Source organism: Bos taurus, chromosome 28 (assembly GCF_002263795.3).
Source record: "Bos taurus isolate L1 Dominette 01449 registration number 42190680 breed Hereford chromosome 28, ARS-UCD2.0, whole genome shotgun sequence".
NCBI classification, from domain to species: domain Eukaryota; kingdom Metazoa; phylum Chordata; class Mammalia; order Artiodactyla; family Bovidae; genus Bos; species Bos taurus.
The window spans coordinates 28,093,678-28,115,934 of NC_037355.1; the positions used below are offsets into that span (position 1 = coordinate 28,093,678).

At 49.4% G+C, this 22,257-nt stretch overlaps 1 protein-coding gene and 1 long non-coding RNA gene across 19 annotated transcripts in view; one reads left to right on the plus strand and one right to left on the minus strand.

Annotated features, from left to right (window-relative positions):
• LOC132344156 (uncharacterized) overlaps nt 1-2,480 on the minus strand; it is a 40,543-nt gene extending 38,063 nt beyond the window's left edge. Inside the window, exon 1 of the long non-coding RNA XR_009493287.1 lies at nt 2,359-2,480. This is a non-coding gene — a long non-coding RNA (uncharacterized lncRNA). The remainder of the gene's footprint in view (nt 1-2,358) is intronic.
• CHST3 (carbohydrate sulfotransferase 3) overlaps nt 1-8,654 on the plus strand; it is a 37,952-nt gene extending 29,298 nt beyond the window's left edge. For 17 of the 18 annotated variants that reach the window (XM_059882457.1, XM_059882461.1, XM_059882460.1 and 14 more), the window contains 2 exons: nt 780-1,001; nt 2,476-8,654. In XM_059882457.1, the coding sequence (XP_059738440.1) occupies nt 862-1,001; nt 2,476-3,775 (1,440 nt within the window). In that variant the 5' untranslated portion in view covers nt 780-861 and the 3' untranslated portion in view covers nt 3,776-8,654. Of the gene's footprint in view, nt 1-779; nt 1,002-2,475 lie in introns of those variants that run through there. The other variant, NM_001205595.1, reaches the window with a different exon arrangement.
• The last annotated feature ends 13,603 nt before the right edge of the window (nt 8,655-22,257 follow it).

Here is a 22,257-nt window from a genome sequence, read left to right on the forward strand (position 1 = left end):
AGAATGACAAATGTCAGCTAATACAGCTTCTACGTGCAATCTAAAAAATGGTACAAAGGAACTTACAAAGCACAGAGTCACAGATGTGGAAAACAAACTTATGACCAAGGGTGAAAGAGGGGGAGGGATAAATTCAGAGACTGGGATTGACATACACACACTACCATCTATAAAACAGATAACTAATAAGGAGAGCATATGGGAACAAAATCTTTAAAAAAGTGGATATACGTATGACTGATTCACTTTGCTGTACAGCAGAAATTAACATTCTAAGTCAACTGTACCCCAGTAAAAGCTAATTTTGAAAAATGTCAATAGTGCTAAGAAACTCTATCCTATATGCAGACTATGTCTGCAGCTTGCTTATCTATAACATCTACACATTATATATAACTATATATAGTAGATTATTCATATCAGCATTAGTAGATCCATCTCATTCTTTGTGGCTGCATAATAATCCATCATTTTTTTATTTAGATGTTTGTACTTTTTTGCTATTGCAAATACATACTGCAAGGAGTATTCTGTTTGTACTTTTGCCTTTGACTCATGAGGTCAAAGCATAAATTTGATGGAAGTTACATGGATGAATCAGAAGGTTCGTTAACATTTTAAATGACCTGATTTCAAGTTTCTGGGGCACAGTCCATTGGGAGAGTGGGTCTGGAGTTCTGGCTGCTAAACAGGGCTGGGATCCCCAAACATCTGGTGGAAAAGCTCCTATTTGTTCTCAACTATAGACAAGGGTGTCCTGACTGCCCATCTCTCCACAGGACCAGGTGTCCCCCACGGGAAGGACGAGCCACGTCCTGAGTGGTGCCCCTGAGCTGAGTGCCCACGGCCCCACCCTGCCCCATGGAGAAAGGATTGTCTTTGCCCCAGGACTGCCGACATTTTCTGCACAGCCTGAGAATGAGGAGCAAATATGCCCTTTTCCTGGCTTTTGTGGTGGTGGTTTTTGTCTTCATTGAAAAGGAAAATAAAATCATATCAAGGTGAGGGATGCAAACACAAGTCTTCCTTATCCAGGTGGGATGGGTGGGGGCAGAGAGGTGGCTGCAGGGCTCTCTCTGTGGACCAAGAAAGGCAATCCTTCAGCCAGCCATCACCAAGCCCCTCCTGTGCCCAGGCAGGTCATATCCACGTCCTCATGACCGCACAGCAGTAAGACTTGGACTCTGGACTCAAGCATCCTGAGTTGGAATCCTGATTCTGACCGCCCTTTTTTTTTTTTGGCCACAGCATGCAGCTTTCAGGATCTTAGTTTCCTGACCAGGGATGGAACCCATGCCCCTTGCAGTGGAAGCACAGAGTCCTAACTGCTGGATTGCCAGGGAATTCCCATGATTCTGGCCCTTTCTAGCTGTGACAGCTTAGATAAATCATTTCACTTTTCTGCCTTAAGTTCCTCTTCTAAAATGTGGCTAACAATGGGGCCTGCTTTGTTGTAAAGATTAAATAAAATGTAAAAGCATTTAGCCCAGTGTCTAACACACAGTTGGTATCCTGTGCTTACTGGCTGTTGCTATTATGATTAGTTAACTTCCTGGCCTAGGATGATACCTCACACTAACAGCATATTTCCTATACTAATCCAAAGTCATGGATGAGAGATTTCCCTGCTGGTCCAGTGATTAAGACTCTGTTCTCCCAGTGCAGGGGCTCTGGGGTTCCACTCCTGGTCAGGAAACTAGATCCGTCGTGCTGCAACTAAAGATCCACATGCCTTAACTAAGATCTGGTGTAACCAAATAAAGTCATGGATGACTATGAGGCAGGGTTCTGGTACAGATACTCTTGTCAGCAGGGCTACCATGTTCAGCCGCCCAGGTTGTGTACTGCTCAACTCCAGGGGTGTGCACTCTCATAGGCTACACGTAGGATGCATAGATTGGGAGTGTACCACTGTGTGCAGTGGCCCTGTTAGTGAGCCTGCTATACATGGAAAGATTTATAGACCCTCTCCCTCAGGCACAACCCTTGCACAGAAGCATCAACCAAAATCGGCAGATTAGGAATTCAGCTGGCTAGTAGGCATTATGCTGGTGCCCTCCCTGGGTTCCTCAGCATGGACTATTCCAGTCTGTGCCTACTGGGTCCTGCTGCAAGCCCCTGCAACTCTCCACCTGCACACTGGCAAGCCAGAAGTCCTGGGGAGTAAATACCTCTGGGAGAAGCCTTCAGCCAAGGCCACCTGGCAGTTTCACATCCCCTGGGTGAGGGAATCCTGAGGTGTGCTCTGTCTACACTGTCACCTGGGGTTCCCCTGGCAGAGCAATTTGGCCACAGCTATTTTCCTTCTCAAGTCGCTACCCGTTCCCCCTGTGATCATGTCCCAGATAAACTACTTACTCAAATCCTTGCCTCAACGTCAGCTTCTGGGTGGTCATCCTGGGACGCTCCTTAGGGTGGCACAGGGGATAGAGTCCCCAGTCAATCACTGATCCCGGTATCCCTTTGCTCTCACAGGGTCTCAGACAAGCTGAAGCAGATCCCCCAATCCCTGGTAGATGCCAATAGCACCGACCCAGCCCTGGTCTTGGCCGAGAACGCATCCCTCTTGTCACTGAGTGAGCTGGATTCGGCCTTCCTGCAGCTGCAGAGCCGCCTGCGAAACCTCAGTCTGCAACTGGGCATGGAGCCAGCAGAGGAGGCCGAGGAGGAGCAGACGCTGGAGGCGGAAGAGGAGTGGGAGCAGCTGGAACCCCGCCCACCCGCCGAGGCCCCGCCCCGGCGCCACGTGCTCCTCATGGCCACTACTCGCACTGGTTCCTCGTTTGTGGGTGAGTTTTTCAATCAGCAGGGCAATATCTTCTACCTCTTCGAGCCGCTGTGGCACATCGAGCGCACGGTGTCCTTCGAGCAGGGTGGCGCCAACGCCGCGGGCTCAGCCCTGGTCTACCGCGACGTGCTCAAGCAGCTTTTCCTGTGCGACCTGTACATCCTGGAGCATTTCATCATCCCGGCGCCCGAGGACCACCTGACCCAGTTCGTGTTCCGCCGGGGCTCCAGCCGCTCCCTCTGCGAGGACCCCGTCTGCACGCCCCTCGTCAAGAAGGTCTTCGAGAAGTATCCCTGCAAGAACCGCCGCTGTGGCCCTCTCAACATGACACTGGCCGCTGAAGCCTGCCGCCGCAAGGAGCATATGGCCATCAAGGCCGTCCGCATCAGGCAACTGGAGTTCCTCCAGCCGCTGGCCGAGGACCCCCGTCTCGACCTGCGCGTCATCCAGCTGGTGCGCGACCCCCGCGCTGTGCTGGCCTCCCGCATGGTGGCCTTCGCGGACAAGTACGAGACCTGGAAGAACTGGCTGGCCAAGGGACAGGACCAGCTGAGGGAGGAGGAGGTGCTGCGGCTGAAGGGCAACTGTGAGAGCATCCGCCTATCCGCCGAGTTGGGCCTGAGGCAGCCGGCTTGGCTGCGGGGCCGCTACATGCTGGTGCGCTACGAGGACGTGGCCCTCCGGCCGCTGCAGAAGGCCCAGGAGATGTATCGCTTTGCAGGCATCCCCCTAACCCCGCAGGTGGAGGACTGGATCCAGAAGAACACCCAAGCGGCCCACGATGGCATCTACTCCACGCAGAAGAACTCCTCGGAACAGTTTGAGAAGTGGCGCTTCAGCATGCCCTTCAAGCTGGCGCAGGTGGTGCAGGCCGCCTGCGGCCCGGCCATGCGCCTCTTCGGCTACAAGCCGGTGCAGGATGCCGCCTCGCTCTCCAACCGCTCCGTCAGCCTGCTGGAGGAGCGCGGCACCTTCTGGGTCACGTAGGGGGCCCAGGGTGCCAGCACCCCTGCTGTTGAAAGTCCCGCTCTGCCTGCCTCACCCAGGCCCGCGGGGAGTCTGCGGCGCCGCCGCAGGGCGTGGGCTGGAAGACGCATCGGGCGTAAGCCGCGCCTGCGCTGTAGAAGTAGGCCCCCAGCCAGCTCGCTTCCCCTGCAGCTGTGGGCCCGGGGCTTCCCGCTGAGAACAGGACGGTGGCCGGCCCTTTTGAGGGCTGTCAAACCCAGACCTAAGGGACTGTCGTCTCCTGAGCAGACCCAGGCAGGCCCGGGCCTGTTCACAATTCTTTCTCTCCTCTCCCTTTCTCTCCCTCTTTCTCTCTGTCACACACACACACACACACACACACACACACACACACACACAGAGAAACATACATGAAACACATAGATGGCCTGTAGACCTAGTGGGCAAGGGTCTACAACTATTTAACAACCGGAAGGGGTTCCGACATGAACTAGCCACAGTCAGACCCCCTGCTTTACTCAGTGTGAACCTTTCGGTTTCTGAATTTCTTCATGATCCAGTGTAGCATTTGAGTGGGTCACTGGGAGAGGTGAAATCAGCTCTATATAGAGCGACAAAATATACGTATAAAGACACATACCTACATTCACACCCCACACAGAAAAACAGAAATACATGCACACATACATACAGAAAAAAAGCTTTTCAGAGTTATTAGAGCATGAGGGAGGGACTTCCCACGTGGCGCTAGTGGTAAAGAACCCGCCTGTCAATGCAGGAGACATAAGAGATTTCGGTTGGATCCCTGGGTCTGGAAGATCCCCTGGAGGAGGGCATGACAACCCACTCCAGTGTTCTTGCCTGGAAAATCCCATGGACAAAGGGACCTGGCGGGCCAAAGTCCATGGGTTGCAAAGAGTCGGACAGGACAAATGAATTAGCTTGCAGCATGCAGGAGGATGGGGGAGTGAACCATGACCCTATTCCCCATGTAAGTCTGAGGCTGGATGATGGGTACAGAACTGCTAAGTGCATGGCCTCTGCCCCCCTTAGATTCTCATGGCTACTTCCCTCCTGTCCTTGCTGCTAGTAGGCAGCATGTTTTAAATTGGCGTGTCTGACCCCCGTGTGATGGCAGCCTGAAGGCCCCGTCCCAGCTTGGTTGACTCCCCAAGAGCATGTCCATGTTTGAAAGCTGCTTCAGGCCTGAGTGACAGGAGCATTTGTGATCCCTGGAGACAAAAGGCAGCTCAGGAGTCCTGTCATTTCCAGCCAGGCCTCTGTGGAGCAGGGCCCAAATGGAAGTATAGAGCGCTCTTGGGGGAAAAGTCACATCAGGATAGCCCCTCCCCTGAGAAGACAGTGGACCGAGGTCAGCCACATGGTTGGTTGTCATGGTTGTGTGGTTGGTGTCTGGAATTCCTCCTTTAGGGCTCTAGGAAGAGTGTTGCTCAACATGGGATGATCTGAGTGTTTTAAGTTATTTATGGTTTGGTCTCTTGTGGCTATATTTTCAGGTTTGTTTCTGCAGGAGTGCTGCTTGGAAGCATTGTGGCCTTGAGCGGGGCTGGGAGGATCAGTGCAGAGCATTTCAGATCCTGCTGGAGCCAGAGGATTAGGAGAAGGAAACTTCCTCCAGAAGGATCAGAGCCTGGATGGCCACATGGCAGCCCACAGTGCCCCACGGGCTTTTCTGTTTGAACCCATGTGGAACAGATCTCAGAAATCACCAGTGTTCTTTGCTGAGTGTCCGAGGCAGCATAAATTAGCAGTTCTCACCCCTCCTCAAGAAAAGGCCAGATTTGAAAATCTCTCCCAAGCCCTAACATATTTCCTGGGGGATCAGGAGCCTATGATCAAGCACCAAATGTCCCCAAAGCGGAAGCCTTTCCCCACTCTCACCCAAAACCAGGGAGTAGAACTCAGTACCCCCTGAGAACTTGCAGGAAGAAACAGAAGTTCACTAAGGGCTGTTTCTGATTTCCTGGACAACCTCTGTATCAGATCCATCCCATTATCAAGCCTGGAGGGCTGAGTTTTGTTTCGAGTATTATGGACAGCAGGGAAATACAAGATCTGAGTCCAGCTGGGGTTGCTCTAGGGAAGAGAGGGGTGCATCCTGGTGGAAAGCCAGCCTTTGAAAAGGTGAGGACAGTGGCCATCTTGTGGGATCCATTACAATCAGTGCCCTGGGTCTCCATCACCGTGGATTCAACCGATCAAGGAAATCTCTAGGTTTTATAGTCCCAAGCATAAACTGTGCAGGGAACTGGCTCTAATTTGGGTCCAAAGATACTCTAGCTCTGAAAACTTGATCCTAGGGCAGAGTGGTGCCAGGATGGTTCTGGCAGGCCCAGAGTGCTGGCCATTCTTCCCCAGCCCCTGCCCTGCTCCCTCCACTGTCCCTTACTTGGGGTGGTGGGGGTCAGACACCTCTATCCAGCACCCTTCCTGGGTCCTGGGGCTCTCCTAGTGTGGATAGCAGACTTCCTTCCTTCTTTCCTTCCTATGCCTTTGGGGCTAAGGCCTCTACCCCTGAGTCCTGAGGACTGTGTGGAGAATGGACCTTTGGGACTTCTCAGGACATTGACAATTTGTACACTGCAGGTTGACTTAATTTATTTATTTTGTGACAAAGAAGAGATGGAAAAATATTTTATTATTTGCAGGGACTCAAAGCTGTACCCAAATCAAGAAAGACAACAGTAATAGAAGCCATTCACTTCATGTATACAAGGACACTCCAAGACAATTCAAAGTACACCAGAGGACAAAGCTGAGAGCATGGGAGTCATGACAGCTGCCGGGTATTTTTTTAGCTTGGGTTTTTCCCTCTTGTTGATTTGAAGATATGACAGTAAGACCCTTTCTGCATTACTACCTTTGCCCACGTGTCTGAAATAAGACACAACTCACCTGAGTGTTGCCTTGGGCTCAGCAATGCTCTGGGAACCCTTGGGGTTTTAGGGAGGACAGGGTGGGGTGATTACTGACTTTATACTCCTTGGGACCTGATTGGAGACCCACCTGAGGTGTTACCAGCAGGGAGCTGTGTTAGGGAGAGTGGTCCGGCTGAGAGGCAGTGCCTCGTTTTCCAGCAAGGCCAGCCCTGGTTTGTTTTTCTGTTCCCGCTGTGCTCCCCCCTCACACCGGAGCCTTCCCCTCTGCAACACCCACCTGCCTGGAGACAGGGAGCGTTGAGGCCTCACCTCTGCCAGCCACCAGCTCCCTCAGAACAAGAGGCTCATTCAGCAATGAGCGTTTACTCATTTTCTTCTTCTTCATGAAGACCTCTTTAGCCCAGCCTATAAAAATAGCCCAGAACATTCCAGGCCTTGGTGAGACAGGGCAGTGTCCAGCACCCTCAGGGCGTCACCCCTGCTACCCATTCCTGGCGTTTCCTCTGGACCTTGTTTATAAATCTTGGAGTGGATGAGGACATGAGGAAAGGGCTATGGGAGCAGGATTTGGGAGGGGGCAGGATTCCTGAGTCCCATAGAGAGGTAAGAAGTGCAGATGTGCAGGGCTCTGTAGCACAGCTCCTGCGGGTTATCACCAAGTTATCACTAAGGTGGAGAGAAACAGGCAAATTCTAGCCCTTTGTCTGTTTATGTGATGTACTCACTTGAAAATAAAAACGGAAAAACAAAATGTTTGTCTGCCAGCACCCTCAGCCTGGGAGCTGTGCCAGAATCTGGTCTGATGGGACAGCTGCTGACCAAACCCTTAAGAGCAAAAGTCCCACCGAACCCATTGCAATGACATCTTTCCACCTCTGCTCTCCAGATGAGCTCCAGGGAATCCGTGTCCCAGAAGAGGTATGCTTGGCCAAGCAGCAGACACGAGGTGTAAGCATCCAATACTCTAGTCCTAACCCTGAAGGTCTCTTCCAGCCCTGGGCCTGTGTTAATTGACTGTGGGGCCTGTCCCTTAAGAGGCCCTGGATTATGAAGGATGGAAGCAGAAGACTGGATGGCTGTGTCCCTGAGGCAGGGAGGGGATGGGGGGAACAGATGCCTGCAGAGGATACTCCTTTAAATTTGTGCAGACTGATGAGATCCAAGAAGAAGCGGGTCTTGTCAGTCTGCTCACATTTAAAGAAGAGGCATCCTCTGAAATCCAAAGTTGATGGGTTTGCCTGAAAGAGTCCTAGGACACAGTCCAGTTAGAAAGGGAGGGAGGAGGCCCAGGGTTTCCTGAATGCAGCCACGTGGTCTTTCAACTACCATGGTTTCAGGAAGAGTGGAAGCTGCTCTTTACCTCAAAAGGATGAAGCAGAATTAGCAACTACAGATGCCTTAAGAACTTCAAGATCCTAGGATCTTGTGACCTTTGTCATTCCATACTGTGCATGGGGGACTAACTAGTTATGCGTTTCCAAGATTACGTGGTGCCGTCTTCAGGGCCTAGCCCATATTGTGGACCAGGTATTTTATTTGTATTTATTTGTCAAATAAAATGACCTATGTATCTTGCTTCTTCTAACGTTGGGCTTGAACGGGGCACCCCCTAAAGTCTCCATTTCATCTATACTTTCTAGGCCAAATCTGCCTGATTCACCTGCTCACTCCTGGATCCTGCAAACTCTTTTTGCCAAGACCTTGGCCTTATGTCATATTTCACGGCCACGTAGTACAGGATACCCCTTTCCTGGCCATAGGTGGCCTGGTATGTACATATGTGTCCACACATCTGTATATGTAGCATGTAGCTCAGCCTGCTTGGCCCTGTTGCTCCCAGCCCCCTTGCCATCAATGTTCTTGCCGTGGCTACAGTCTCCTGAAAATACAGGAGTTGCCTTCAGAAAGCTGGTGGCTACTGCCAGTCAGGATCTGCTTTGCAGAACAGAATGTGAATTATTTAATTAAAAATGAAAACATGCAACAAGCAGAATCTGAAATGTGTCTCTGTCCTCTTTGTATTTATTCTCAGCAGCAATTAGGTTGTGAAAATTAACAGGAAAACTTATACATCAATTATATCTCAATAAAGCGGTGTTGGGGCAAATTAAAAAAAAAATTAACAAAAAAAAATTAGCAGCCGTAGGAAAGGGGTAGCTTCCAGCATGAAGCAAGTCACAGAAACTGCTCCCTGTTCCTGAGAGGTGAAAGGCACGGAAAGTAGGGATACGTGCAGGGCCTGTGGTGAAGGTGAATGTTCTTTATGTTACCAGAATGGCAGAGCTGGCAATAACAGTTTGGAGTTGGCTGCAAGGACAGCGTCTGAGAGAGAAATACCCAGGCACTGTCAGACAGGGACATTAGTTAGAGGCCAGGGGACCTGGTGACAAGTCCCAGCTTTGCCACTTTCTGGTCCTGTGATTTTGGGTAAGTCAGTTCCCTTAATTTGTACCCCAGGTGCCTTTACAATGAAAGGTGTAATTAATAGTTGACAACCATTGTTCCAAAAATACCCCTTTAGGGATGGACTGAAGTCAGCTGTAAGGGCAGGCAACGCTTTCCCACTTAGCAGCTGTGCATTCATTTGGCCTTCAAATAAATTTCAAGAATCACCTGAGATTTCCAAGAACCCTTGCAGCTAAGAAATGCAGTGCCGTTACATGCTGTATCAGTCATATCAACTTAGTCCAAATTAAATTTCCACGCTTTTGTTTCCTAACAGCCACCTGGAGGGAACAGTTTTTCCCCCAGGAAGAACGGTTCATTTTAGAACCCAAGAAGACAGAGCCTGTGGAACTTTGTGGGTTTGGGGACACAGGAAAAGCGGAAACAGCAGCAGCCACGAAGAGGCAGAGAACAGCTGAAAACGGGACAGTAGTCCCGGGAGTGAGGGGGTGACAGAGGAAAGCATGATATGAGGGCAGAAGGCCTCTTCCCCCCAAATTCAAACCTGTATCTGTCATTTCACCCAGGCCAAGCCTTGGAAACTCAGACCATTCCCCTCCCAACCCTTAAAATACAGAAGCAGCACAATGACACCCCAGCCTGGGTGAAATCTTGGCCATGCGGCCCCCAGCCAGGTGCCACTGCTGTTTCCAATCTTCTGGGCACTGGATATATTTAGCTTAATTTCTAGGCTGTGTTTCCTACCACAAATGGCCCCCTGGAGAAACAAATTGCCCTAATCATAGAGCTGAGAAGCCTGGAGACCTCCCCACCCTCCCACTCTCAGCCACCAGCCTAGGCCAGGCCTCTTTCCACTCCCAGACCTCTGAGGGCTCCTGTATGTTCCTGTACTGCACTGCAAGTTATCCACCCTGGGAAGGAGCCGAACACCCTCCTGGGGTCGCTGAGACAGCCAGTCAGCTGGCTCGATCCTAGCGGGCAGCTTGATCACGCGCAGAGAGAGGCCTTGGGCCTGTGCACTTGTACACAGAGCCCTGCCAGGTCCTGGAGTCCACAGCAATGTCCCCAAATCTCTTTGGAGGACCTGTGGTCACCTAACCTCTTGTAAGGAGGTACAGTTCACATTAGTGTATCAAAGGCTCCGAGAAGCCCTGCTTTCCTCTGACTGATCCAGTTTACCAGGATTCCCTCAAAACCAACTTTATGGGTGGAATTTTTATCACGTAAACTTTTTTTTTTTCCTGAATAAGATTTTCAAGACTTTGGCATTCTACAGAACAATTTGTACTTACCAGAAACCTGCAAGGGTAAGTGTTTAGGACTAAAAGCCATGGTAAGCAGACAGTAAGGGGGTAGGTGATGTAGCTGTCTACTTCAAGGGAGAAAAAGCCCAGGGTTTCAGGGCCCCTTCCCGCTTTCCCATCCCCTTAACTGAGCTGCAGGCCAGGAGCAAGAGTCAGCCTTGGGGGTCACTGGGGGTCAGAGTTCACAGCTCCAAGGCATCCATGCTGCTGTCATAAAACCTGCCGGGGTGACTTGAAACCCTTGGCATCTTCAAATCGACCCACACCTGTGGGGCCTCTGTGGCATTACCCAAAAGATGTAGTGACCCCTATGGAGAGTGGGGACCCTGGAGAGCCAGGCCAGGCATAAACATCACAGGACACTACTGATCTGAGAAACTCAAGCTTGGGGTAGTTCTTAAAGGAACCATTTCTAAAATATCTGGACAAAGGTTACCAACAGTAAACAGGTTCCCTGGAGATGCAACCCCTTAGTAGCTAGTAAAGCCCTTGCTAAATGCTGCTGTGCAGTTTATTAGAAGAGCAAGCAAGCAGTAAAGACTCAGCTGGAGAGGCTTGCCCAAGAAAATCAGAATGAGGGAGACAAGGAAGGGAGGGAGGGGGGAAAGGAGAGTGACAACAAGGAAGAGACATTCTCAGAGATGCAGGGAAGGAAGACAGCCACGTTGCTGGAAAGAACACCCATGAGCATAGCCACAGCCATGATGCCAAGCATTTAAGGGATGCCAGGGTCAGGCCAGGCCCAGTGCACACCTAGCCCCACACACCACTGGCCATGGACCAAATCTACCCTGTGGATGCGTGGTCCATGAGTGGGCTGCTTTTGTTTATAACAACTGACCAACACTTAAAAATTAAGGGATTTTATATAAAAAGCAGATTTCTGCTTCATGTTGACAATCAGGCCTCTTGCTTTGAGTCACGCAAGAAGCTGATGCTGAGACAAAGGTTTGAGAACAAATGGTTTATGATGGAGCTGCAGACGGCCCAGCAGGGGAAGAGGGGAGGAGACAGGCAGCAAAGGGGGCAGTGCTGAGCCAGCGGCCACCGTGGACAGCTGGAGCTGAATGCGTCCAGGGGGTGCATAAAGCTTGAACCTCAGGATGACCCGAGCTGAGGGGCAAGGCAAAGACACTGAGAGTATATCTACATCAAAGACCCGTCAGTCTTGGGCTGAAGGCCATTCTTGGGATGTATTAATTCCCTTAGCACTTGCCCTGCTGGCAGAACAACATCCTGGAATTCTGAAAAAAGCTGTCAGGCCCAGAAAGGAAGGAAGATACAAGTGGTTGGAAGTTTCCAGAGCACCGTGCAAGTTTCCAAAGTAAGGTATGTGAGAGGGGAGGGGCCTGACAGCACCTGCTCCCTGGGGTGGTAAGTCACCCAAGGCTCTCACCCTGGCAGAACAGCTGGCTGCAGCTGCGGAGAAGGGCAGGGCCTGGGCTCCCTCTGGTCTCTCCAATACAAGGCAGCACTGATCACGGCATCAGTATTGATGCTTTACTTCCAACGGACACATTGGCCACATGGATTTCTCTCTGTAAATCCATGGCCATCCAAAGGGAGAAAGCAACGGGCCAGGAAGGCCACAGTACGACCCCATTCATTAGGACAGCACCCCAGACCCTGGAGCATTTGAGTTTTCAAACCCCGCTTGAAGTCCTGGTGGAATGCTGAGGTCTGAGTTGGCTTTCCCCTGACAGGGCCCACTGAGGGGCCCTTAATGCTTAGACCTTGGGCATAACGTGGTTAGTTCTGGATACCAAGGACTCTGCCTAGGTCTGTCTGGTCAGAACACCGTGGAATTTAACCTTCCCCCTTCCCTTCGCCATCTCTCCACACACACACCTGAATTTCACCTGCTCACCCCTACCCCAAAACAGCTGCTGCCCACCGGAGCAGGAGGCCAGAATACACAGTGAGGCGGAGCACAGGTGCTTTTCCCGCGCAGAGGATGGACGCGCCAAGCAGCATCTGATCCATACCAGTGCTGCCCTCCCTGGAAAGTCCTCCATGTCGTTCTGCTCTGATGCACATAGTAGGTGATGCTCACTTGCGGGGCCTAACAGGCCCCTGGGTGTGCTCTTGTGATGCTCACAAGGGCAATCCTCAGTGCCTGGGTTCAAATGCCACCCCATTCTTGCCCACCCAGGAAAGTTCAACAGGGTGACCAAGGAGACAGCGTGCAAAAAGACCTGGAGGATGAAGAGGACTTGAAGGGTTTGGGGACCGAGAAACGGTTTGCTCTGGTTGAGGTGGTGACGAAGCAGGAGGCTGGAGAGGAAAGCTAGGACCTGAGTATGAAGGAGCCTCCAAGCCATGCTAAGAAGAGATTGGACTTGATCCCAAGAACTGTAGGGAGCTGCTGAATGATAGATAGAGTGAAGCAGTGTGGGCTGGCCTGACCAGTTACGTCCCATTTTACAGATGAGAAGAGAGAGGCACAGAGAGCTGGCATGACCAGCAGTGTCAGCACGTGAATCTACATCCCTAATCCTTGAAGACCCTTCTGTCCCATCTTTTGCCTCAAGTCTCCCACTTCCATCTTTTAGGACCCCACAGGCCACGAAAATGCTGTGGAGATCCAGAACCAAAGGGTTTCCTTTGGGATCATACAGAACAAGCCTAACCTCTTCCCTATGTGCCAGCTTTCTAAAGTCATCCTGAGTCTGCTCTTCTCCAGCAAGGTGTCCCAGCTGTGTGACCTTGGACAGTACACTGCCCTCTCTGAGCCTTGGGTTGCTCATGTATTAAAACAGGGATAATATTTGTGAAGGATGTGAAGGGTGAGTGTAGCATGTCTGGTTCATGGTAAGCCCTGAGTAGACAGTGGCTGCTATTACTTGAAGACAGAGGTCCTTCGCCCAATGTTCACACACTTTTGGATGCCTCAGTTAATCAATGCATCAACAAATATTTTGAAGGCTAGTGTTGTTTAGTTGCTAAGTCTTTTGGGACCCCATGGACTATCACCCTCCAGGCTCCTCTGTCCAGGGAATTCCCCATGGTGAGAATACTGGTGTGGGTTGCTGTTTCCTTCTCCAGGGGATCTTTCCAACCCAGGGGTTGAACCCACATTTCCTGCATTGGCAGGTGGATTCTTTACCACTGAGTCATCAGGGAAGCCCTTTTAAGGTTATAGGGAATCCTAAATAGAGCTCACAGTGGAAGCTGGGACCAAATAGAATAGGTCCCTCAGTATCTGCCCCAGCAGGACAAATCATAGAAAGCAGTGCTGAGCTTCCAGGAACGACCCTCAGACGGCCCACAGAGCAACCTCCAGAGTTTGGTTGAGTGAGTAGGAGCTAGTCTTCCCTTTCCTTTTGGAAGCTTTCATTAATCCACTTCTGTGTTTCAGCAGTCTCTTTCCTCTGACTTGATGTTGATTTCTTTAAGCAGTTCCCTTTCCAGGAAAAAACTGCCCTCTACCTTCTGTCTGTATGAGTGGAAAGGCTGACCCTTGAGAACCAAGAAGATTTGGGTTTAAGTCAATTCATTCAAAACATTGCCCAATGGGCAGCACTTCTCCCTGATGACCTGGCCCCTGAGGGGTCTGGCTGGCCCAAATGGAAGTGTGTTCAGACTTGGTCTGAAGCCTACCACTTTGAAGCAAGTCTCGCTTGGCTGGGAGCAGAGGAACAGCTGAGAAGACATGTTGAGACTTGCCCTTGGAAGTAGGAATCCAAGGAGCTCACAACAGGGAAATGCTCCTGACAACTTACTTCTTGATACATGCCCTTCATATTCTCTTTCACGGGTGGTTAAGTCTCGGTGAAAGCCTTCACATCGTGTCTCCTGGCACAGCACAAATGCTGGGTGGATGAATGAATGAATGGAGAGGAAGTTTAAGAGGCAATTGGAATAAACATTTTTTTCCAATTGTAGTAATACACACATGACCTAAAATTTACTGTTAGTGAAATTAGGACATTCATAATGTGTAACCTGCAGAGGGAAATGGCAACCCACTCCAGTATTCTTGCCTGGTGAATCCCATGGACTGAGGAGCCTGGTGGACTAGAGTCCATAGGGTCACAGAGAGTCAGACATGACTGAAGTGACTGAGCAGGCACACAGGCAAGCAATATGTAGCCATCACCCTAAAAGGAAACCCCGTATGCCCTGCAACTGCAAGTCTGCTTTCTGTCTCGATGGATTTGTCTATTCTGGACAAATTCTAAATGGAATCATACGACACATGACCACCTGTTTCTGGCTTCTTTCACTTAGCATAAAATTTTCAAAGTTCATCCATGTTGTAGAATGTATTAGAACTTCATTCCTTTTTAAGGCTAAATAATAATCCATTGTGTGGATAAACCACATTTTGTTTATAAATCTGTAAGCTGATGGGTACTTGGGTTGTTTCCGTTTTTTGGCACCATTTTCATTTAATGAATATTTCCTGAGCTCCTACAATGACCCTAGCACTGTACTGGGGACTCACTCATTGTCTATTATTGAATCCTCAGTACCACTCTCAACTGAGGTGGAAATGACTTCCCCATTTTATAGATAAAGGAACGGAACGTCTGCAAGATTTAAGGAATTTGCTGTGATGAAAAGTAGCAGAAGTAGTTCAGCCCAACAAACACTGGCTCTGTGCTCACAACATGCAGCCCCCACATCGGGCTGCAGGGCATGGAAGCGAAGAGCACTGTCCCTGTCTGTGTGACAACAGACAGCCTGTGTCAGACTTGCCAGGCAGACTCAGTATCACTTACTTCTATACTTTCCATTTCATTGGAAACTCAACAACAATTCTGATATGGCTTAATTTGTAATCATCTGTCCCAATAAATTCCCAATAAGGGAAAAATAAAACCTACCATCAGACCCAACGATTGCGTCCGTCCCTCCCTGCATATGACAGATGGCACTGTCCAATTTCAAGTGGTTTAGACCTCACTGGTTCAAGTGTAAGTCACCAGCTCCTTTCTGACCTTGGCAATGCAACGTCACTCAGTCTCTACCTGTAGCAACAGCTCCCTGAGCTTTATCAGTCTCCTCAGAGGACTAAGACCTCTATTCACTCAAAATACCTCTCTCAAAACCCTCCAGATACTCACAACTGATCAGTAATCATAATGAGGAACTTCCCCAGTGGCCCAGTGGTTAAGACTCCATGTGTCCACTGCAGGGGGCATGGGTTTGAACCCTGGTTGGGGAACTAAGATCTCATGCCATCCACGGTAGCCAAAAAAAAAGGAAGAAAACTGATTTGCAGTTGCTGTGTGTGCGGGGGGTGGGGGGAAAGGGGGTGGCGGTGGGGGGGTGAGGAGGTGGGGGTGGGGGGAGGAAGGTAAAGATGAGTAATCTCATATATAAGGTCATAAAGAACAATTTAAAAAATCATAATGATGATGATTTATTGAGTTTGGCACACGCCCAGTACCTTCCAAGCATTATCTCCTTGGATGATCCTTCCATCCCTGTGAAACTGGCTCTTGATTTGATCATTTTACTCATTATCCCCCCATTTTACTGGTAAGGAAACTAAGCCTTGGAGAGGCAGACCCTGGGTGGACCAGGTTGCAAACCCAGGTCTTTCTGCTCTGGACTGGACTTCAGGACAGCTGTGCCACATCACCGTGGGGAACTGTGCTCAGGCCTTTGGCACCCTCAATCCTGTTCTTGGCGACAGGGGCATATAAAAGGCGCTTGTTAGTCCAGTTGTCTGGGGTCTTAGGCAATCCCTGCAGATGTCATCTGCCTCTGCTAACAGCGCTCATAGGATCCTGGCCAAGAAAGAAGCAGTGGGACCAGAGATTCTCTTTAGGACTTGGCTTTCAGTGCCAGAAGAGTGGAGCTGAGACAGAAATATCACACGCAGAGCTGCTAGAGGAAATTCTCCTGTTGCCCTCCAGATACAGGCCCACAGTAACACAGGCATAAAGCTCGAACTCAGCAGACAGCCAAGAAATGCAAACTAAAACAAGGACCTCTTAAGTTGGCAACAGTTTTAAAATACTAAAACCTAGTGCTGGTGGAGGCATAGAGAAACACCCATTCATCTACTGGGAGGAAAGTTTGGTAATATGCATCAAATACCTTAACATTTTTCATACCCTTTCATCCAGCAAATCCAGTACAGGAGTTTATTCTAAGGAAATAACTGTGGCTGAATGCTAAGATTTAATGTTTAAATCATTAAACATTTCTAACAGTGAAAAACAAACAGAAAAAACCTCAACTATTGAATAATAAGGAATTGGTCAAATAAATTATGGTTACACATATGATGGAATACTTTGCAACTATTAAAATAATCATGCAGAAGGCCTTTTATGACATTAAAGATATCTAGAATATATTATAGGAATATATAGGAGAAGGCAGTGGCACCCCACTTCAGTACTCCTGCCTGGAAAATCCCATGGACGGAGGAGCCTGGAAGGCTGCAGTCCATGGGGTCACTGAGGATCAGACACGACTGAGCAACTTCACTTTCACTTTTCACTTTGATGCGTTGGAGAAGGAAATGGCAACCCACTCCAGTGTTCTTGCCTGGAGAACCCCAGGGACGGGCAAGCCTGGTGGGCTGCCGTCTATGGGGTCGCATAGAGTCGGACACGACTGAAGTGACTTAGTAGCAGCAGCAGCAGGATATATTAAACAAAAGTAGTCTATAAAATTCCATTTACATAAAATATTTTTTATAATGTGAAATATTTTGCACAGAGAAATGATTGGAAAGACATAAACCAAACTGTTGACAGTAAATTACTTATCCGAATTTTAAGCAATTTCTTTAACAAACATGGATTCCTTACATTCATCACATAGTGTTTAAGAACATAGAGTCTGGGGGCTTCCCTGGTGGTCTAGTAGCTAAGATTCCATGCTCCCAATGCAGGCGACCTGGGTCCGAGCCCTGGTCAGGAAATTAGATTCCCCGTGCTGCAACTAAGAGATGGAATGCAGCAGCTTTAAGAACCTGCATGCCACAATGACGATCAAAGATCCTGTGGGCTGCAACTAAGACCGGGCCCGGTCAAATACATGATTTCTATAAAAAAAGAGAAAAATGAGTGTAGCCTTTGGAATCAGGCTGCCTGAGTTCAAATCTCACTTCCATCCCTGATTCATGGAAACCTCTCTGAGTTTCAAAGTACAAATGGAGGTAATAACAACACCAAAGCGCCTGCTCAGGGGGTGTTGGAGGCTCTAAATGAGAAGGTATGTGTGACATTCTCAGTACAGTGCCCCAGGGTGATTTATCATCACCATTGCTATGATTTCTATAACTAACTATGTTTCTGATAATACAAGTCATGCAATTAGGAAGGAGAAGAGCCTGAACATTTGCCTGCTTCCTCACCCACCTCGGAAAGCCATGTCTGCTAGCTGTCCCCACTCAGGGCTGGCATTTGCCCTCAACTTCCTGCAAGGCATTCAATTCACACTTGCCAGGACTCCCGTGTTCCGTCCTCCTCGCCCCTGTCCACAGAGAGGAAGAAACAGCCCAGCAAACACTGGTGTGCTGGCCCCAGAGTGAGACATGGAAGTTTACAAAAACCATAAGCAAATGTTTGGTTTGGGAGAAGGAGCAGAGGCTGCGCGGAGAAAGGAGACTTTTCAGAAGCCCCTGGAGGAGACTGCCCTTCACAGCTGGGCCTCCTTCTTTCCCCTGTTTGTTCTTGACTTCGTCCTGACCACCTCATTTTCTCTGAAGCATCTGGTCCCAATATGGGGCTGATTTTCATAAATCCAAGACATCTCCCTTAGCCCAGCAGACTTGGAAGAAGCCAAGGAGAAACCCTACAGTGTTGCCAGCAGAAGCCCTGAAAGGCAGAGACAGACAGGAAAGAGGAGGGTGGTTAATAACCAAGTGAGGACCAAGGTGTGCCCAGGGCGCAAGGCATGTACGGGAAGCTGATGTGTTCAGAATCCAGAGGGATGAGCCAGGGAGAGAAAGAGATGCCCCTGGAACCCACAGAAGCCTCCAGCAGGTGTCCACCCACCCTCGATTTCTTTCCTCTCCTGTGGCCCCTCACTAGACAAGAGCTGGCTCATATGGGTCACAGATTTCTTCAGGTGTGGAAGAACCAGATCAGGGGACATGTTCTGTCCCCTGCATAGACATACCCAGGTGAACACACACGCACACACCTTCCAGGCTGGGAAAGCAGAGGGTATGGAGTTCTAGCCAGATCTCATCCTCCAGTTGCTTTAACCCAGACGCATACTTTAGTCCCTTCTGCTTGGAAATACCAATACATGATCCCAAGACAAAGCAGAGTAACTGTTGCTGGGTGGAGCATCAGGAACAAGCAGTCAGGGACATTAAATTGAAAATAAAAAAGTGAATGAAAAAAAAAAAAAAGCTGTGATTCCTAGAAATTCCCACTCCACCCACTTCCCACAACTATTCTATTACTCCAAAATGAGAAAATAATTCCTCCAGGATTAGGATTGTGAAGAATGTGCCAAAACCCAAGAAAAAGGCTTTATGTTTTCAGGGTGTGAACTTGGCTTAGCTGGGACGCACTAAGCTGCAGCTAAGGGAGCCTGGGCTCCACCTCTTTGCATTTTTCAATACTGTCTCAAAATACAGTTCGTCAAGGATGCCCTCAGCCTGTCAGCCCCCTCTGTTACGGGTGTTGGTGAGAGAGCAGAGGGGCAGCAGTGCTCACCGTGCGGCCTCGTTCTCACTCACGTATGCAGATTTTCAAAGAATGGGGAGGTCACTGTCCCCTTTCACCTTACAGGGAGTAGAGGCCAGCTCCTCTCATCCTGAACTCTGAACCTCAGCAGGGAGGAAATAAGTCACCACTGAAGAGGCCGCTAAACTCAATCCTCACCCACTCACTCATTTTAAAAACACAAAGGTCCTAAACTAACCCAGGAGTTTTCAACTCTGGACACACAGTAAAACTACCAACTGGGCTTCCCTGATGGCTCAGTGGTAAAGAATCTACCTGCAGATGCAGGAGACATGGGTTTGATCCCTGATCCGGGAAGATCCCACACACCATGGAACAACTGAGCCAGTGTACCATGACTCTTGAGCCTGTGCTCTAGAGACCACGCTCTGCAATAAAAGAAGCCACTGCAATGAGGAGCCCGTGCACCGCAACTAGAGAGCAGCCCCTGCTCGCTGCAACTAGAGAAAGCCCACATGCAGCAGCAGAGACCCAACACAGCCAAAAAGAGACAAGAAAATAAATACAATTATATACAAAAATCTACTGTTTCTTAAACTTTTCCTGTGCGTAGGACTCTCCTGGAGGACTTGTTAAATTGCAGATTTGGGAACCCCACCCCAGAGTTCCTGATTCAATTGGTCTGGGATGGGGCTAGGGGACTTGCATTTTAACCAGATTAGTGCCCTGGTGTTGCAGGTCCCTGGCGCACACTGAGAGCCACTGCCTCCTGCTGTCCTCAGAGACTGACCCAAGTGATCTGAAGTGGGATCTGGACAACTGCTATTTAAAGAGGCTGAAGCCAAACAAGACCCCATGGGGCTCCTGGGCACAAAAGCCTTTCTGTGTCCCCCATTTCTTGATTACGGGAAATGGGCTTCATTTAGCCTCCATGACCTTCCCTGAGTTCCTAGCCACAGATTCAGCCGGTCACTAATTAGGGAAGGAAATGGATTTAGAGACAGGGTGGAACAGTCAAGAAACAATAGGGCAGCATGGGGCAGGGTCCTGGTTCCCCTCAGGGAATATACATAACAATACTGCTGAGTAATATCAGCTGTATTACAGATGCTGAAATCCCCACCAGGGGGGAAAGTTTACTGTATGCTGCTCACAAGCTCTGAGACCCCAGAACGCTGAAACCAGAAGAAAGCTGATGATGCTGACGCCCGCTGACCTCACCACCAACCAGTCAGAAGAATGTCCATGAGTTGATCACACCCTCCTCCTTGAACCATTACTATAAATCTCATTACCCACCTCCAGGTTGGGACACGCAGTTCTGAGAACATTAGACCTCTGTGGCCTCCTTTGCCTGGCAAAGCGATAAAGCTATTCTCTGCTGCTGCTGCTGCTGCTGAGTCACTTCAGTCATGTCCGACTCTGTGTGACCCCAGAGACAGCAGCCCACCAGGCTCCCCCGTCCCTGGGATTCTCCAGGCAAGAACACTGGAGTGGGTTGCCATTTCCTTCTCCAATGCATGAAAGTGAAAAAAATAAAGTGAAGTCGCTCAGTCGTGTCCAACTCCTAGCGACCCCATGGACTGCACAGCCTACCAGGCTCCTCCGTCCACGGGATTTTCCAGGCAAGAGTACTGGAGTGGGGTGCCATTGCCTTCTCCGAAGCTATTCTCTACTTCACCCAAAACTCTGTCTCTGAGATTTAATTTGTTGTCAAGGTACAGAGGCTGGATTCGGCACCAGGGCCCAGGAGATCCTGGTCAGAACCACCGCTAACACCGCAATGGCCAATTGAAGTGAGATCAACTACAAGAGCACATTCAGCACAAACAGCTGTTAACAGTGAAGTACTTAGTAGAATCCAGCTGTTCTCAACCATGGCCTTACCTAATATCTATTCCTTTTTTACATTAAAGGAAAATCTTGACATCTCTCTCTGATTTAGCAGGTCTGTAACTTCACAGAGGTCATTTCTGCACATCCCTGCTCTGCCCCTAGTTCTGGCTGATCTTTGGGGCCTCAGCACTTGGTCACAGCTCTCAGCTCTCAGTTTGCAGGTCCGTTGGTGTCTTAACGTCCTCCCTCTTCCCTTTGTTCAAGAGAAATGTTCCCTTTCCTTGCACATGGCACAGAAAGCCCCTATGGCACGCCTTCCTTATGACGCAGCCCAAGGAAAGCTGACTCATCTTGATCCATGGAAAAGCCGAGGTCCACTGAGCACAAGACTTTGGCCAGCCCTGGGAAGTGCAGTCTGCCTAGCACACAGCCGATCCTCAGTCTGCATGGGCACAAAGCCGCCTCCAAGACCTGGCAGCAGTGTCAGGGTGGGCCTCCAGCCCCACTGTGGGAAGATTTACAAAACAAAGAGCAGATGCTTCGGTAATGACTTCACCGCAGAATGGGGCCCAGTGCATTTTCATCAGGGAGGGAAAGGTCAGTGGCTGCCGGCCAAGTCCTGCTCAGAGGAGCCTCAGAGAGACAGGCAGGCAAGCACATTGACCAGGCCGCCATAATGAGAAGCAGAGAGAGAAGAATGAACACACTTTACCACCCCTAGGCCAGGCACTTATAAGTAGAACCTTATTTAATCCCTACAACAACTCCATATTAGATGCTGTCATTGCTTCTAATATTTTCAAGGGGAAATAGGCTCAGAGAGGTCACATAGCCTACCTACAGTCACACAGCTGTAGCTAACCTTTACTGTTGTAACGAACATCTTACTATATGCCACTTGCTTTATATGTATTGACCCATTTAATCCTCACAACGGTCCTAGAGGTAGTGTTTTAGTCTGCGTAGGATAGTGTACCGTGGTAACAAACAGTTCCCAAAGTCTCAGGGCCTAACATAACAAGGATTTACTTCTTATCTACACGAAGTCTGCTGTGGGTCCATGAACCTCTCTGGGGCGTCTTTCCTTCATACAGGGACTCAGCAAGCCGGGTAGCTTTGATCTTATCACTCAACCAACTGAACAGGAGGCCTTGGTGCTGAGGTAGAGAAAAAAACTGGAGGGTTGTACACCATCTCTTTTATCCTTTCTCCCAGAAGTGACTCATTCATTCAGCCCACAGGCCATTGGCCAGTGCTAATCACGTGACACCTACCCAATTTCAGGGGGGTGGGAAATATGAGGGAACAAACAGAACATTTGGTGACTGTCACTATCTCTGCTACAGTAAGTACTGTATTTTTTTTTTAACCATTTTTTAAAAATTGAATGAAATAAAAAGATTCTTTAAATTCTATACAGAGAAGGCAATGGCACCCCACTCCAGTACTCC